General features: G+C 33.4%; 2 protein-coding genes across 5 annotated transcripts; one reads left to right on the top strand and one right to left on the bottom strand.

Moving 5' to 3' along the window:
• The first annotated feature begins 1,269 nt into the window (after positions 1–1,269).
• Positions 1,270–4,899, top strand: LOC115974621 (cytochrome P450 87A3-like). 2 transcript variants are annotated; one of them, XM_031095047.1, is made up of 9 exons: positions 1,270–1,522; positions 1,755–2,082; positions 2,571–2,720; positions 2,940–3,188; positions 3,342–3,431; positions 3,531–3,609; positions 4,011–4,117; positions 4,252–4,379; positions 4,488–4,899. In XM_031095047.1, exons 1-9 carry the CDS (start codon positions 1,332–1,334, stop codon positions 4,579–4,581), a joined length of 1,416 nt encoding a protein of 471 aa, XP_030950907.1. In that variant the 5' UTR covers positions 1,270–1,331; the 3' UTR covers positions 4,582–4,899. The 2 variants fall into 2 exon arrangements, with proteins under 2 accessions (XP_030950907.1, XP_030950906.1); XM_031095046.1 differs by having other exon boundaries at positions 1,270–1,531.
• Positions 4,900–8,435: 3,536 nt separating this feature from the next.
• Positions 8,436–18,398, bottom strand: LOC115974620. Of its 3 annotated transcripts, XR_004087982.1 has the most exons (9): positions 18,194–18,398; positions 17,627–17,705; positions 16,713–16,798; positions 15,634–15,697; positions 14,348–14,421; positions 14,059–14,177; positions 10,653–10,736; positions 9,166–9,339; positions 8,436–8,860 (listed from the first exon to the last, which is right to left on the bottom strand). XR_004087982.1 is itself a non-coding variant. In XM_031095044.1 (8 exons), exons 2-8 carry the CDS (start codon positions 17,631–17,633, stop codon positions 9,246–9,248), a joined length of 528 nt encoding a protein of 175 aa, XP_030950904.1. In that variant the 5' UTR covers positions 17,634–17,705; positions 18,194–18,398; the 3' UTR covers positions 8,932–9,245. The 3 variants fall into 3 exon arrangements, 2 of the variants coding, with proteins under 2 accessions (XP_030950904.1, XP_030950905.1); XM_031095044.1 differs by lacking the exon at positions 8,436–8,860 and having other exon boundaries at positions 8,932–9,339; XM_031095045.1 differs by lacking the exons at positions 8,436–8,860; positions 15,634–15,697 and having other exon boundaries at positions 8,932–9,339; positions 16,649–16,798.
• Positions 18,399–18,601: the final 203 nt, after the last annotated feature.

The raw sequence follows: 18,601 nt of genomic DNA, 5'->3' as shown, positions 1-18,601 counted from the left end.
AGTCAAAATTTTATTACATAAAAAATAAGACAATTTAGCTGTAAAATTGGTTGTAGTCTAAAGCTATAATCTTACTCAATAAAATAAATATTACTCCATAATTTGAAAATCTAACCGTTGAATTGTGTGTTCTTTATGCTCTTAATGCATATATCAAATTTTGTGTTAATTGAATATTATTTACTATATGATCTATAAGTTTATATTTTATGCATAATTTTAAACGACAAAATCTTGCAATTTAAACAATTTATTAATGATATAGCCATTGTTCTTTAATTTTCTAGAAATTTTGCAAGCATAGAGAATATAATAAGTAAATGTAATCAAATAGTAAATTTGTCAAAATTCATTTCCAATAAAAAAAATATTGAGTAAAGTTGTAGTTTAAGACTACATCAAAATCTTTTAGCTAAACTTTTCCCAAAATAGAATAGATTTTATCACAATTAACAATGCCTCATCTTTTGATTTATCTAAAGGAAGAACCACCTTCTTCATATAAATATATCTTTTGTGAATTCTATAATTTGACGTATAAACTTATTGATTTTTCATAGTAGTACAGTGAGGCTCTAGAAATTTTTCTCAGTATGTTCTTTAAGAAGTATAAATTATATAATCTAATAAAAAGAGAAATTCATATATTGACAACAACAATAATAATAAAACATGCAAATACATAAAGTTTACAATTGTCTTTTACAAGTTTTCATATTTTGAAATCGGTGTATGATAATCTCATTATCAATGCTACAAGCTACGTCTCTTTCAATGTACACAACTAAGCAATCATTTATCCACTGAATGTAAAACAAATTATAAAGTAAAATTTAATTTTATTAGCAAAAAAAAAACTAAGGGTGTTCTCAAATCTTTTTTGAATGGTAGACAAATAAAATTTTTTAAATTATTATATAAAAAAAAAAATCAAAGCTATTTTTAAAATTATTATATAAAATTTTTAAAATTTTTTAAGGTAGCACCGCCCCTGTAGTAGTGCACAGAAAATTCAAAGCTTTTATAGACGTGGAAGCATTTTTCTTCTCCCGTTATATTCCTTTAATTTAAATCATTCAAATTCAGAATCTACGACTTTTTTGATAAACCAGATTCCACGACTTGAATATTGAGAGTAGAGGTTGTTTGATTATACCAATTTAACATTTTTTAAATCCGATAGTAAAAAACTAGCACTTCAATTTGTCAATATAATGATCTCATCCTTTGCCTATATAAAGAGCCAAGGTCTCTCGATAGAAAGTACAAACCAACTCTAAGTTCTCTTGATACTACTGATCTCTACTCATACCTTGGTATACTAGCTAAAGATGTGGTCTGTTTGGCTTTCTGTCATTAGCTTGCTTATAGTGATTGCCACGAACTGGCTCTATAGGTGGAGGAACCCAAAGTGTAATGGAAAACTACCTCCAGGCTCTATGGGCTTGCCACTAATTGGGGAGACCCTTTCTTTTCTTGTCTCAAACAAGTCAATAGACATGCCACCTTTTATCAAGAAAAGGATGAAGCAGTAAGCCCACAATGGCTCACATGCAATTTTTACATAATCTAACTTATTTTTGAAAAGTTCTGGTGACATAACTTTTGTCATAGTTCTAAAATGGTTAACTGTGAATGGTAGGAGAAAAATAGTTGATGCATGTAAAAATTATTGTGTACCACTCACAGTCGACAACTTGAACAACTGATTCTCATATTTTTATTTATAACTTTCTTTTTTTTGGTCATTTTAGATATGGGCCAATATTTCGGACAAGCTTGGCAGGACGACCAGTTGTGATATCATCTGATCCTGAATTCAACCATTATGTTTTTCAACAAGAAGGAAAATTGGTTGAACGTTGGTACATGGACTCTTTTGCAAAAATTCTTAACGAAGATGCTACAAGAATTAGTGCTCAAACAAACATTCATAAGTACCTTCGGAACCGAATCTTGGGTCACTTTGGTCCCGAAGTTCTCAAGGACAAGATGCTACCAAAGTTGGAGGATGCGATGGATCAAAGGTTGCAGGGTTGGTCTAAGCTATCCAGTTTAGAAGTGAAGAAAAGCACATCAGCTGTAAGCTTTTAACTCTTATATGTATTTCAAATTTTCAAGATAAAAACTTTTCAGGAGGTATGAATAAATAAATAATAATAAAATGATCAAATCTATGGTACTTCTCAGAGGAGATAGCCGCTATAATTATAGAGTCTCTCTCTTTATTTCAAGTGTTTTAATCTAAACATTTTATTTATATTCATAAAAGGAAAGGTGAAACTTAAAATAATTTAAAATACATTATTATGATCATATGCGGTTTTGTACCTAAAAAACACAAACATAACACAAAATTTCAATGGACTCTCACCCGGCATTTCTATTTGCCAATGAATGACTGAAAGCATTATTATTGAGGATCCTTATATGTATGTTCATTTCTTTGCATTTTGAGTACTTGAAATAGCTACTACTACCATATATTAAAAAAAGAAGCAGCAGCTAGCTACCACACAAAAAAAGCACCATTCTCTTTTTACAATGACTTATTTGTTGGTTATTTGCAGATGATCTTTGATTTTACAGCAAAGCAGTTATTCAGTTATGAGCCAGAGAAAGCAAAGGAAAATATTGCTGAATCTTTTACTAACTTCTTGCAAGGACTTATGTCATTCCCTATTAATATCCCTGGAACTGCCTATCATAGATGTCTACGAGTAATTTCGTCAAACATAATTCCTATACATTTTGTTAGAAGTATGTTGTTAAATATTTAAATTTACTATGTTTAAGCTTTTAGGAGAATTGGTATTTTAATATGGTATCAGAGATTCAGAATACAAGGTCTGGATGAATTTGATACCTGTCATTTCCACTCTATCTCATTTTTTTATTTGAATTTAGTCTAATATTATACTAATTCAATTGTCGTACAGAACCAAAAGAAGGCAATCAACTTGATAACTACGATGTTTGAAGAAAGAAAACGTAATCCTGAAATTCGCAAAGGAGATTTTCTTGATCAGATTTTGGCAGACATGAAAACAGAGACATTCTTTACTGATAATTTCGTCATCTATACGATGTTTGGGCTTCTCCTTGCGAGCTTTGAGACTATATCTTCAACTCTTACTTTGGCCATCAAGTTAATTAATGATCACCCAAAAGTGGTGCAAGCATTAACGGTTAGTATGTGAGACCAATATATATATATATATATATATATTAATTTCCAAAATTTTGTGAATTAGATTAAGAAGCAGCATTTTTTTGGTATAATTCTACTAGACAGCTTTTTTTAAAAAAAAAATCATTAAAAATCATTTTATTTATCTTAGGAGGAGCATGAAGCAATTCTTAAGAACAGAGAAGATGTCAATTCTGGACTCATATGGAAGGAATACAAATCCATGACTTTTACTCATAATGTGAGTAGATAGTACTCCCCCTCATATTTTGGCCTTATATTCTTTCTTTTTAAATTTCCCGGAAATGTTTCTTACCATCCAATGAATGGGAAAAAATAGGTTACCAATGAAGCACTAAGGCTTGGTAGTGTTGCTCCTGGGTTTCTGAGAAGAACCATCCAAGACATCCAAATAAATGGTAAGTTCAAAATCAAAGTGGTTGATATGCTAACATAAATAATGGCTTTTTTTTAGTTTAAAACGTAAAACCTAATGAATGTACTAAAGACATTAGTTTAAGAAGTTTAATTTTTTAGAATTTTTTTATGAAAAAAAAATATATGATTTTTAACAACTTTTTATATTTTTTATAAAAATTGTATCAAAACTTACGTAAAATAATTTACTAATAAATGCCCTAAAAGCGGTGTTAACTGATCCCTTAAAAAAATGGTAAGTATAAAATGTTTATGGAATTAAAAATTTCTCAAGTTACTATTATATCTTCAATTTGTCTTAGTGTTAAATAATCTTCAATTATAGATTAGATTAGAACACTTTACTTCTTACATTAATGCGAGACACGTTCATTAATTGTAGGGTATACAATTCCAAAAGGTTGGGCACTTATGGTGGTTCCTGCTGCCCTTCAACTGAACCCAAAGACTTATGAGGATCCTCTTGCCTTCAATCCATGGCGTTGGCAGGTGGGGGTTGAATATATATATTCAACACCTTGATATTCTCATCAGTCACAATCGTGATGGAATGAATTTTGATGGAATTACCTTAATATTTTTTATTATATTTTGCTAATCTTTCTTTTTATTATGAATTAAAGGACATCTCAGCAAACGTCACAGCAAAAAACTTCATACCATTCGGGGCGGGCATGACTTCATGTGCAGGGGCCGACTTCAGCAAGGTTCTAATGGCTGTTTTCCTTCATGTCTTGTTCACTAAATACAGGTACGTACTTGCATATGCTGATATGCATATGTATGTAACACATATATAGATCATATATGTAGAACAAAACTGTTTTTTTTTTTAATACTGTATTTGAATTATGATTAGGTGGACAACAATCAAGGGTGGGGAGGTGATTCGCTCTCCTACTTTAGGATTTGGTGATGGTTTTTACATTCAAGTTTCAGCAAAGCATGGATGATGATAGAAATTAATATACACTCGATCAAGTGAATCACAGAGTATCACGACCATATTCTGGAATCTGGACGCTATATTATGAAATAAATAAATAAAAACTATCCCTAGTCCTAGAAAATCACAGTTTTCAAATATATGTTAATAAAGTTGATGATTGTCATCCTTTGTCGTTTGGTTACTTTGGTAGATATGATCTTTCTGTAAGACAACTGGTGCCGTATGGAACAACCAAACCATCTACGTGTTGAGTACAGAAAAAAAATAAGGTTGTTATATATGTCTTTCAATTACAATAAATAAAAAGTTGCTTTTAGTATTATAATCTCTCTCTCTCTCTCTCTCTCTCTCTCTCTCTCTCTGCAGTCTGCACACGCTTGAATGTATGTTAACCATATATTGCCTTTATTTTTGGTAAAGAAGGAATCATATTAAGCATTAAAGTGTACTTAATTTCTCGAACAAGGATCCCTATGTTAAACCATGCTTAGGGTTTAATGAAAAAAAAAAATTAATCTGTTCATAGTTATGTTGTTATAAAATTTATTAAGAAATAACACGCCCCAGTAATTCATATTTCAAAAGTGAATAATACTAAAGATATAAATTATTTTACAAAGTTTTTTATAAATTGCTGATATAGTGAGTGATTATTGGTAAATAAAAAAGTGATATTAATAGTGGACCTAAATGAAAACTAATAAGAAATTGACTACATCATACACAAATAATATTATACACAAGCAATGTTAATAATAATAATTGTACGTGCTTTTCCAGATAAAACTAATAATAATTGTATGTGCTTTTTGTGGTTTCACTTTCACTCCAGTGAACTCGCACTTTGTTTCTACCACTTCTAGCAAAAATACTTCTTCTCAGACTTTGGCCAAGGCCTTATAAGTCCTATATAGGATGGTCGATGGGGAAATATAGGGGAAAAAGGTAGATTAAGATGATTAATTTGGATACTGTTTTATTTTTTTTAAACAATGTTACAAATCATTTAGCTTTTCCATACTTTAGATAAGACTTGAATAGTATAGCATATAACTTAGTAATTCCATGAATTGTCGCAGCAGGGAGAGGGAAGAAGACAGCTACTATATTTGTGTCGAATCCTTTTTTCACGAAAAGAAAGAATGAAGGTTTTAAAGAAACTGAGAATGGGATTAATCCACTATTTTTTCTTTTGAGGGTACTAAGTATTTTAACACACACTAAATATTTCCTAGATGGTTGTCATTCAAATGGAAACACGAATTTTATTTAATTAGGAAGCAGCAATATATTGGAGTCAAATATGTGGACTCTTCTTTCTCAAAAAAAAAAATATTATATATATATATATATATATATTTGGACTCTAGGACTTGGGACTTAATTGCAGGCCTCTTGGTCAACATGTAATTTTTTTTTTTTTTTTGAGAAGAATTTGACATACCTAAGCAACAAAGAAAATACGATCACCCTTCTGGCCTTTAGTCTATTTCTTTAATTAAAAAGAATTAATAACAAAAATGGAATTAAGTGGAAAAAATCTCTCGTGTTTTGTCCAAGGATGAATTAATTGTTGAGTCTCCTGTGGCTCTAGGGTCAAACAACTAAAATCAATAGTCAAAAACTACTTTCAGTACTACATCTGGATATGGTAAAGTCCAAAATGCATTTTGAATAATAGGAAGAAAAAAAAAAAAAAAAAAAAAGGCTTTTGTTGTAAGGAGTAAGGACGGGGTACCTTTTTTTATTTATTTAACGGCCGAGTACTTAAGGTGTGTTTATACTAAAGTAAGTAAAAAAAAATTCAATTAAACTAATAAAATTTTCAAAAACATGAATGATCCAAAACTTGGAGGAATAAGTTAGGTTCTAAACATATTTGAAGTTATTTTGCTTTAACCCATTATGTGGCAACTAAAGAGATATTTCATGTATAGTTTTAGTGATAAGATTTTTTTAATGAGTCAATGACTTATTAATCGCCACATAACGGGTTGAAATAGATAGATTCAAACATATTTAGTGTCAAACTTTATCAACTATTTAACAGATATAAGAATACATTTTACAATAAAAAATAGAATTGCGAAAATAAAGTTATCTCTATAACTATTAGACCAATTATTTTATTTAAGAACATCATTGGACTAATTTCAATATTTGGGAAGGTCAACTCTTAGTTTTGTAGACTAAATTTTGAAAACATTAAAATAATAATATTTTTTTTTTAAAAAAATTCAAAATTTTGGGGGGCATGGCCCCCCACCCTTATACATAGCTATGCCCCGGCATGTTGGATCAAATCTAAACCAAACTAACCCGATTGAAATCAAATCTAAAATTACAACCCGTTTACAAATTATCTCTGATTTTTGTTTCACAAACGACAACGACGCGAGAGAGAGATTGATTGGTTGTGATTTTAGATGTCTTGCTATGCAAATAAAGATTTATTTATATGCCTATCCTTCGTTAGAAAACGAAAAAAGTTTATATGCCGGTCGTGCTTCCATCAAATCCTGTCCTTCCATTGAATCCTATATGGACCTATGTCCCAACTCATCTAATTTGTGTCGAGGTTAGCTATATTATCTATCCCCATATCCTAATTATGGTTTATCTATATTCTATATTATAATTTTAAAATTTTTCTTTTTGTGTACAATAGAATAAACTTAGGTTCAATGGCCATTATGCACATGATGAATCTAAGGGCTTGTTTGGATGGAGGGGAGAAGAGGAGGAGTGGAGTAGAGTAAAGTTGGCTAAAAATAGACTAATTTTGGGCTAAATCTACTCTACTACCCCTCCCTCCTCCTCAATCCAAACAGATCATAAGTCTTCTAGCCCACCATTTGATTTCAGAGTCCGTCTCTCTCTCTCTTCGTCATGTTTTTGTGAAACAAAATTCAGATTTAATGTATGGGATTTAATTTGTAAACGAGTTGTGATTTTAAATTTGATTTGAACCTTTGGTTTAGATTTGATCTAATGTGGAAATTAGTTATTGTAATTTTTTAATTAATAAAATGCCACATCATTAAAAAATATCAAGTCATTATTTTGTTAGCCACGTAAGTAACACCACTACCAGCTATTAGTAAAAGGATTAATGCAATTCATTTTTTAAACTTGAGGGACTAATTATGCTCAGTTGAAACTTGAGAGACCAATTATGCTCCAAGGGACCAACATTGTAGTTTTGCCTAATTTTTTTAATATTTTTTGTGCTAAAATAAAGTTTAGATAGTTTTAGGCTTTTAGCACACTGAATGCTCTTTAAAATGTATACAAATTACTTGGAGTGTGAACATATCCCAACTACGCATAGTAAATTCACTGTAGAAAATTCAAAGACTTTGAAACTTGTGACACAAGTCAACAACCCAAAAACTCGACTGCCTTTTGGATCAGTCAAAATTATTTGGAACTTTCCCCAAAAGAAGAGATTTTCTTGAGCTGATTAAGATAAGCAAGAAAATTTGTCCCTCTTTATGAAAAATTTTCAATCTTAAAATACGTTTTATGCAGGTCCTTGTTGTCTGTCCTTTTTTAGAATGGTCATTTTCAATGCAGGTCTTTGTTCTTATCTGTCCTAAACCAATGCCCTTAGGGCATTCTTTAACATTTTCATTTTTAGAAATAACTAGTTTAAAGGCACATGCTCTTGCACATATAAATCACTATTAGATAAAAAAGTGACTAATATTTTTATATGTGCAAGAGCAAAAAATATTCTTAGTCACTTTTTATATGTGCTAAGTTTAAAATTAGTCACTTTTTTATTTTTCTATAAAAAAAATATTCTAAAATGATTTATTTACGTAAAATCCATATTTCTGTTACAACATTCTAAACTGCTGCAATTTATAAACAGAGCCTAAGGGCATCTCTAAGTTGATCCCGGGAAAAGACCCCACCTTACTACATAATAAATCAGCCAAAAATGCAGCATTGCCCACCATGACCAGCCCGCTCTTACTCAAATTCACCCATAACCCTGTCACTACCCCAAAGCACATAAAAGCAAGGCAAATATGTAGCCAATTCTCAGTGGAAGCCTCTCAAGATAATATCATGCCATCTACAAATAACAAATGTGAAATGCTCATCTCTTCCGTAGAAAAGTTTAGCGTGTGCAACTGTGCCAACCTCTAATAGAGATAAAGAACTCAAAATTTTTAAGCCAAATAATTGCTCTTACTATTCAATATTTGTTTTGATTGTTGTGTGTTGAAGTCAGTCCATTGAAGGAACAAGATTGATGTTGATCCACTTGTTGCCTGCGAGAGGCAAAGTGCCACTTGAGCTATGTCTACTTACAATTCCACATGGAGAAACAAAGGAAGGAAGAAATAATTGAAATCTCCATTGTCTTCAGCAAAAAAATTGTTAATCTACATTGGCTATTCACATTTCCATCGTGCCTTTTGAGGACAAACCCTTTTCACATACATTAATTAGCAATAAAGCATGAGTACATGACTGACTTGAATGATATAAAAGGAATTCAATAGCTTTGAAAAGATAGCTTATTATGACAAAAAATAAAAAAACAGAACTCTTACTCTAAACACATTCAACTTACTAAGAGCTTGTGTATACTGTTGTTCAAGGCTGCAGAGTAAGTCCATCCAGAATCATGTGAAAGATATGCCTCTTGAATCTTCACCAAAAAGACCATCTTTTAGCAGTTGAACCTCCAACAGGCTCATCTTTAATTTTATTCTCCATTCCCTGTTTCAAAGACTCCAGCCTTCTCCTACAGAGGATCCAATAAAGCTAAATAACTACAACATGAAGATACAAGTTTAGAAATGCATAAAATTAAACAGTTGATAGATCAAGGAATAGGGAAACTCTTAAGGAAAAAAATTTTACTTTTGCAACTCAGCAATGAATGCAAGGATGTCTCATCGAAAGCATTCAACATGATATATGGTATGGGTGCCAGAGACTGATTCATTTGCTACTGCATTGTGACATGGCATATGAATTGTGGAGTTCAATCTTTTCTGCACTTGGGGTCCATTGTATAATGTTCAAGAATATTGTCGAGCTAGTCTCAGTTTACACACACACACACACACATAAGGAAATTTTTTTAATAGAGAGACTATTTCGCAGAAAGACACGTAGTCTAAAAAATTTATATATATATATAGACACACACACACATACACATATAAGGAAATTTTATTAAAGAGAGACTACTTAGCAAAAAGACACGCAGTCTAAAAAATTACTTTCAGTTTGGACGAATCAGTTTGGTAGCATTCTTCCTTTGTTTAGAACCAAACCCCTTTATGCCTATGTGGTCCTTGTGGAGGGAGAGGAATCACCATACATTCAAGGGTGTGGAAGTATTGGTCATCTAGTTGAAAGTGTCATTTATAAGATTATTGTTTGGATGGTCCCCTTGTTTTGGGCTCTAGTGAGATACACTCTATTGTAGATTTCATTGAATTCCCTCTCCCTTGTAGATTGTAACTTTCATTCATATTAATTCTTTAGGAGTACTTTATGTAAATATCCTGTGTACATGAGGTAGTTCCTCTTCAAAATAAAAATATAAAAAATGCCAATTTTATTCTACTTTATCAACTACTTGGTTTTGGGGTTTTCCATGGATCCTTTATCAACTGATTGAGGTGGGCTACATGTATCTTTTTGTGATAATCTCTTTTCTACAGTAATAAATATATTCATCCACTTTCCATTATCATCTCCTTCTTCACCAACTCCACCATGCTATTTTTGGCCCCCTTTATCTCTTCAATCCTTCAACTTAAGTCATATTACTCACTCATTAGTACAACAATCAGTAGCCATTGCTCCATGGGTAAACCATTTTTGGTGATTCTCCTAGCCTTTTCCTCACCAGGTTTACCCCAACCTTGAACGGAGATCTTCATACCTTAAATCTTATATAACTCTTAATTTGTTAGGACAAATCAAACAAGTGACTACCACTATAATGGTTGGTAGTACGTCACACAAAAGCACTAAGAGCTAACAAAAGATGCATTCACGCACACTCCATGAAATCATTATGATGTGCATTTTAAACATTACTTGGTATCTGTGAGGCGACCATGCAAGCTCCATCTCTGGCGAAATCCTTCCATGCCTTCAATTCCACTAGCAAGAATCAAGCGCCTATAAATGTATAATCAATGATATATTAGAGTGACTTTCAAGGATGATACAAGATTCGGCATTATGTAACCATACATCTAGTTATAAGGAAAGCAAAGTTTGTAGAAATATGGTTCAATAGGATGCAGGGAATGCCAAAAAGGCTTCCAGGAGGATATGTAATTAAAAGAATAAAACTTAGGTAGATCATATGATTGGCAACTTTCTCAACTTATGTTACTTTTAGGGCATTATCTTTCTACAAAGCAAGTCAAAAGCTTGGTAAAAGATAAGTTTGAGTTGACAGCCATTGTAAATTAATCACCAGAAGTTCTCATCATGATAAAATCAAAATATATATAACGGTAAAAGGGATATGCGTAGTTGACCCCACAAACATGCAATTGACCCTGAAATATAATTATAGAATAGCAGTACGTGCAGCACGTGACTCAACTACCCCCTATGGCCATATCACTGGCTATAATCCAATCAATATGTGCAAAAAAGCTGATCTTGGTGAGCTCATATTGTTTGAGGCATATAGAGATAACACTCCAGTAACATGGATATCAATGATAAGCCTCAGGATTAAAAGATGCCTTCTGGATTTTATTTTATTTTTTAAATAACTTCAAAGATGCATTTTGCATGCATCTACATTACACTAAGCACACATCAAGGAGTGTCATATCTAGTTCACCTCCTTTCAATCAATTTTATTACTTATAAACAAAAAATAAAATATCTACTACATTTCGACTCACCATCATGCGAGGGTAAAGATTTTTTTTGCGCTGGGCCCAAAACGTTCAAACTTACCATCGAGGAAGGGGGTCAAGCATTCACATTAAAGATTTCTCAAAGAAGGAAATCTTTCCTACGTTCTATCTTCATTGGATGAGAAAACGCTAATTGGCTTCTAGCAACATTAGTTGACATAACAGTGGCAGATCAGAATAAAGATTTTATTACGAAAAAGAGAGGAGGGGACAAAGTGTTCATGGCACAAAGAGATACTGATGCATATAGATAGTTTGGGCTTCATATAGATAGTTTGGGCTTTTCTGTTTGCCAAGCAAATGGCTAGTCAGAGATCTCTTACTTACTTTTTGCGGATGTCACACTTATTTCCTGTAAGGCTCAGTCGGACCAATTACTATATCTAAGATGTGTATTGTTATGCTTTGTAGCTATATTGAGGTTGAAGATAAACCTGGCCAAATCCAAGCAGGTACTGGTTGGAGAGCTGAGGAATGTGGAGGAATTGGTGACGTTTCTTGGCTGTAAGGTGTTTTTTTTCCCAGCTACTTATTTAGGACTTCCTCTAGGAGCACAATTTGAGTTAAGGAGTATCTGGGATGAGTGTTGAAGAGGCTGGGAAAAAACCCTCAAGGTGGAAGAGAATATATCTTTCTAAGGGACAAAGACTAACTCTCGTTAAGAGTACATTGTCTAGCTTCAAACATATTATCCCTCCTTATTTCCTAAGCCAGTTAGTGTGGAAAATATAATGGAAAAGCTCCAATGTCACTTTTTGTGCCGTGGTATGGAAGAGGAGCACAAATTCCATCTTGTGAAATGGAATACTTATCATAATCCTTTGCTTTAGGGGGTATGAGGATCAGGAAGTTATTGGGTTTTTCTTTATGATGGTTAGAAATACTTACATACTAAATATGCTACCTCTGTAGCATGAACCCACGCCCTCCCCCTGCTCCCCCAAGCACTTGGTACTTGGCGAGGTACCAACTCGCGCAAATGGTGCATTGGTTGGTTTTTAATCAAACACTACTGAGGAAATGGTTGTGGAGGTATATGGAGGAGAGGGATAGGATAGTGTCTTTGGAGTAGAATAATTAATTATAAGTATGGAGAGTCCTAGGGTGGGTGGTGTTCTAAAATGCCTAGATCAACATAAGGGGTCAGTTTGTGGAAGCATGTTTGTGAGATGTTCCAATTAAGGTTAAGCATGTTTCTAAGATTAGATTTTGGCATGATCACTGGGGTGTGGGACAGCTTGCAAAAGATACATATCTTGAATTCTACATCATGACAAGGGATAGAGATGTAAAGGTAGCAGATTAGATTGGATGGACTAACCCTTTTTGTATCCAATTAATACATGATTGGGAATTAGAGTCTATGACTAAGTTCCTAGAGGACCTTTAGGCTGACCTGTTAATCCTTTGGAAGGTGACAAAATGCTATAGCTTCCATCTATAACTATAAGTTGGGAATTCCAAGTTAAAATTTTATAAAACTTTGTTATCAGGGGTGAAAAATAATAAGCATATGCAGAGTAAAAGCCCAATCAAGGGTGGCATTTTTCGTCTGGACAGCAGCAATGGGTAAGATCTTCACAATAGACAACTTATGTAGGATAGGTATAATAATTTTGGATTTGTGTTGTACGTTTAAGTGGGATGGGAAATCTGTGGATCACCATTATAACTTTTCTTAGGGGAGATGAAACTTGGTGTTCAGTTTGTTTGGGGTCAACCAGGTGATGCCCTAAACTATCACTGTTCACTTGCAGTGTTGGAAAGGAAGGTGCAGGAAGCAAGATGGGATAGATATTTGGAAGGCCAGTCCCTTATGCCTAATGTTGTGTGTTTGGAGGGAAAGGAATGAGCAGATGTTTGAAGGATGGGAGAGTCCATTATTGTGATTGAAGGGCATGTTTCTAAGGATTATATATAAGTAAACTAGGTTATTAATCCCTCCTTTCCCTCTATTTTCCTTGAATTTCTAGATATGCTAAATTTTAGACCTGAATTTTTTTTGAACCCTAGGCATCATTGGAATGGTCATTTGTGGATGGCTGTCCCGCACTGCTTGATGTGGTGTCTATGGAGGGAGAGGAATAGCTAGAGTTTTGAAGATATAGAGAGAACTATGCCTGCACTCAAATTATTTTTCTTTAGAACTTTGTTGAATTGGGTGTCAGTTATGCATTGTCAATCCTTATAATCTATTAACAATTTGATAGATTCATGTAATTTGCGTGATTGATTCTATGATCCCCAGGTGTATACTCCCTGTATACTTGGACTTTTTTTTTTTTTTTTTTTTTTTTTTTAATCAAGAAAATTTTATTTAATGGTTAAGATATACAGATAAATTCAATACCAGAAAGCTTGATTGGTGGTTTAATTTTGGTTAGGAGAAGACATAAACATTTGATAAGAAAAAGACAGTAATATAAAGGAGAAGACATAAACATAGAACAATCTCTACAGCCCATTGCAGGAATTCATATAATCCCATTAGCACATCTTTATTAAGACATTACAAGCTAATAAGCACCTACATAACATAACCCATCACTTCACAAAAATACCTTTCCAATGATGTAACTTCTGATTCAAGCTGAGCAGCTCTTTCCTTTGCTTCATCTAGAGGCATTGATAACCCCAACTTGTGCTCACTATCTTGAAGTCGTTGTCTTAGTTCCTTATCCTGCAAACAACAATTATGAAACAATTGGTGTGAAATGCTGAGCTACAGTTCTAGTTATCAAAAAAAAGAAATGCTGAGTTACAGTTCCAAAACTTCACTTCAAAATAAACCTTGAAGAGGGAAAAAATTAGAGAGAGAGAGAGAGAGAAGCAGAATAACAGTAGTCTCACCCTTTTTTCAGCGCATTGTCGATACACGGCAATCTCATCTTGACAGAAAGGCTCAATATCATTGATTTGCAAGCCTGCAGTACAGTGTTAAAGTCTCCTTCAAATGACTACCCATAGAAAAATTCAAGATCCAAGCCACACACTTCATGCACACATCATGGTTTCTAAATTGACGCTACTGATGTCATTACTAATTAATCCAGCCCCTGCCCCCGCCTCCCAAAAAAATACCCCACCTTGGCCCTGATATGTCCTAGTCAAACTTTATCACTTACAATATCATGAAAGGCTACACATTGCTTACTAAGGAGACGAAAACTGGTGTTGGTGGATTGGTGTTGCATGTGTAAGAGGAACGGGGAGACTGTGGATCACTTGCTTCTACATTGCTTAATATCTTAAGAGTTATGGAATATGGTGTGTTTCTTGTTTGGGGTTCACTGGGTCATGCTGCGTAGTGTGGTGGAACTTAAAGCTAGTTGGTCACAGAAGTTTCACAGACCCAAAACTAAAGTGCTTTGGAGTATGATCCCTCATTGTCTTATGCAGGTCATAGGGAGGGAAAGAAATACACATATTTTTGAAGGGGATGAAAGATCAATTCATGCGTTGAAGCTCTTTTTCTTTCAGACTTTGTTTGACTGGGCAAATGCTTCGGGTGTGGTTAATTTTCTCTTCCTGATATGATGGATTTTTGTACTTTCATTCATGTTTAGTTTTTCTTCTTCGGTTTTTAGCACACTGCCTGTGTGCCTTGTATTTTTTTCCCTATTTTTTATTTTCAATGAAGTTAATTACTATCAAAAAAAAAAAAGAGACCAAAGTTTTACTAAAAATTTATAAGGGGATGACCAACAAAATTTTTTCACCTTTCCTTTTCTTTATTAAAAAGGAAATTCCAATGACAAATGTGCTTGTTACCAATAAGTGTGTGCCATGTGCAGTACATGGGGTCTAAAATGTGCATTCTTTGTATGTACTACAAAACAAACGCATCCTACAAGTTAATATGGCACACGGTTATTGGTGACAACTGTCATGGTCACTGGCAGACTTCTAAGTGAAGAATTGAATTAATAAAAGAAAGAAACGGGGCACAAACTATAGTCTTCAGACGTTTTACATAGTAGAATTACTCAGTCCTAGCATTATAGATTATATAAAACAATGATAGAAACATGTCTTAGGCTTCTTATCAAAAAAATAAAACAATGATAGAAACTAATTTTTTCCAAATCAAGAGGGAATTCTAACTCCAACAAAAGAAATAAAAATGCAAAACTTACACAAAAATAGATTCCGCAAAATCCCATCACATAAATCAACTCCTTCAAGCACATGGGAGGCAATTTCTGGTGGAATGAGGAGGAACGGGGAGACTGTGGATCACTTGCTTCTACATTGCTTAATATCTTAAGAGTTATGGAATATGGTGTGTTTCTTGTTTGGGGTTCACTGGGTCATGCTGCGTAGTGTGGTGGAACTTAAAGCTAGTTGGTCACAGAAGTTTCACAGACCCAAAACTAAAGTGCTTTGGAGTATGATCCCTCATTGTCTTATGCGGGTCATAGGGAGGGAAAGAAATACACATATTTTTGAAGGGGATGAAAGATCAATTCATGCGTTGAAGCTCTTTTTCTTTCAGACTTTGTTTGATTGGGCAAATGCTTCGGGTGTGGTTAATTTTCTCTTCCTGATATGATGGATTTTTGTACTTTCATTCATGTTTAGTTTTTCTTCTTCGGTTTTTAGCACACTGCCTGTGTGCCTTGTATTTTTTTCCCTATTTTTTATTTTCAATGAAGTTAGTTACTATCAAAAAAAAAAAAGAGACCAAAGTTTTACTAAAAATTTATAAGGGGATGACCAACAAAATTTTTTCACCTTTCCTTTTCTTTATTAAAAAGGAAATTCCAATGACAAATGTGCTTGTTACCAATAAGTGTGTGCCATGTGCAGTACATGGGGTCTAAAATGTGCATTCTTTGTATGTACTACAAAACAAACGCATCCTACAAGTTAATATGGCACGCGGTTATTGGTGACAACTGTCATGGTCACTGGCAGACTTCTAAGTGAAGAATTGAATTAATACAAGAAAGAAATGGGGCACAAACTATAGTCTTCAGACGTTTTACATAGTAGAATTACTCAGTCCTAGCATTATAGATTATATAAAACAATGATAGAAACATGTCTTAGGCTTCTTATCAAAAAAATAAAACAATGATAGAAACTAATTTTTTCCAAATCAAGAGGGAATTCTAACTCCAACAAAAGAAATAAAAATGCAAAACTTACACAAAAATAGATTCCGCAAAATCCCATCACATAAATCAACTCCTTCAAGCACATGGGAGGCAATTTCTGGTGGAATGAGGGGTGACGGTGGCCCCATCATTAGATCATCACCAACCAGAATAGTTTCCTCCATAGTTGGCTGTGAATCGACTGAAGCCCACAAATACAACAAAAAAAATCATGAGTATAACTTAGTTATATGCTCAAAAGTTAATTTTCTTCTATGTTGAATAACTATGTCATTCTTGCCAGTGAACTCAACATGAAAAATAAATAAGGCGAGGCATTTTGATCTCAAAAGAGGTGTAAACTTCAAAGCATGGCCTTAAGCCAAAACTTATAGGCAAATGCTATTAGATGTATGGTGGCAACAGAAAAGATTATATATTGAATTAACTGCCATTGGCTCTACAATGCTTAAATACCCAATATGGGAAAGTCATCGTCAAAATATTTCAAAAGTTATAGATTTATAAGTGGTATGGCTTTGGCTTGAGTTCAATTGCTTCAAAACTTGGAGTAAATGCTTAAACTTTACAATTATAGGTAGTTATACTACAACTCTTGAAAGTAACCGAACAAAAATACATGTTAAAACCACAACCTCGAGTATAGCCATGCATGTTACACGAATACAAAGTTGACATCACATTGAGAGTTATACTACTGACACATACTGACATAATCCAGTTTCTTTGGTCATCAATCTAGTTCTTGTTCTTGTAATCATACATATTAAATGAAGGAACAAGCACATCTCATGTTCAGATTTCCAACAACTTGCAGATTATGTCACATGGCACAGATTCTTTTTAAAGCAACAAATACAACCTTGCATAAAACACTAACCCCTAAACTTCTCAGGAAAACAAATTCATTTAATGAGCAATTTAGAAGTAGTTATCCATATATTCAAATAAAATTCACTGAAGAACAACATTTGAGAAATCTATAAAGTTTGTAGTAGCTTTCCCTTACCATCCATTTTTGCTTTCTTGTTATCCTTCCACTACCAAAACTCAGAGATCAATGAAATTAAGACTGGGTCAGTTGAAACCTGTAAATCATTAGAAACAAAACACTGAATAAAAAGAAACTTAAATGCACTTCAAAAGCTACAACTATGTAATACTGATTCTAATAAGCTAGCTTAAAATTTTCAAAACAAGTCACACTGAAAAAAATTAATAAATAATAAATAAATAAATAAAAACCCATTTGTTTGTTCAACTCTAAAGTATAATAGGAACAAAAAAAAAAAAGCATCACACGCTCTACATTACAAAAGAGAGAGAGTTATTGGAGCATTTCGTCGAACAGATGATAGGCATAACTTAAACCCACTGTAATTCCTAAATACAAAAGGAGAAAATCAAATTTCCCATTTTCTTCGTGCCCATAGAGTGTTGTCCCCTTCAAGATTAAAGCTTTTTAAAAAACTTTTATCCCAATCAGGTTTCTTGATTTAAACCCATAAATTTTCAGTCCTAAACATGATTTTCCTACCCATAGATTCAAAGAAGAAGAGAAAAAAAAAGGACTTACCCCCCCCCCCAACCTTGCTTCACCGAAAGGAGGAGTCTTTTTCTTGCAAAAATGGTCACCACCGGCTGGATACTTGGAAGCTGGATACAAGGGAGAGAGCTGGTGAGTGTCTTTTTCTTCCAAAAATGGTCACTGCTCGTGCATAGCCACTCACACAGTTGAGTAGAGAAGAAAAGGTCGGCAAATCGGAAAGAATGCTAAACGCTGTTAAACGACCCGTTAAGTTACTTAATAACGTAACGTGACATTCACGTGACAAGGGCACTGGTCCTCTAGCTGTTTGAAAAGAAAGTCATAGCCTCCGTTTGAATTATAAATGGAAATTATTACCCCGTTCAGATTATTTTTACTATTATTTATGATTTATATTGTATTTTTTGATACTACTTATAAGCTTTATTGTACTAT

The sequence above is a fragment of the Quercus lobata genome, chromosome 2 (genome assembly GCF_001633185.2).
Source record: "Quercus lobata isolate SW786 chromosome 2, ValleyOak3.0 Primary Assembly, whole genome shotgun sequence".
Taxonomy (NCBI): domain Eukaryota; kingdom Viridiplantae; phylum Streptophyta; class Magnoliopsida; order Fagales; family Fagaceae; genus Quercus; species Quercus lobata.
This window is presented reverse-complemented; position numbering and strand designations above follow the sequence as displayed.

Bases quoted from the DNA above. Each gene is read 5' to 3' on its own strand.
- LOC115974621 (XM_031095046.1), top strand. From the start codon at position 1,332: ATGTGGTCTGTTTGGCTTTCTGTCATTAGCTTGCTTATAGTGATTGCC. The intron at 2,721-2,939 runs GTAATTTCGTCA...ATTGTCGTACAG, and splicing joins CCTATCATAGATGTCTACGA to AACCAAAAGAAGGCAATCAA. The intron at 3,189-3,341 runs GTTAGTATGTGA...TATTTATCTTAG, and splicing joins AAGTGGTGCAAGCATTAACG to GAGGAGCATGAAGCAATTCT.
- LOC115974620 (XM_031095045.1), bottom strand. The intron at 14,422-16,648 runs GTAAGTTTTGCA...ACTGTACTGCAG, and splicing joins TTTGCGGAATCTATTTTTGT to GCTTGCAAATCAATGATATT. The intron at 14,178-14,347 runs GTGAGACTACTG...TGTTGTTTGCAG, and splicing joins GACAATGCGCTGAAAAAAGG to GATAAGGAACTAAGACAACG.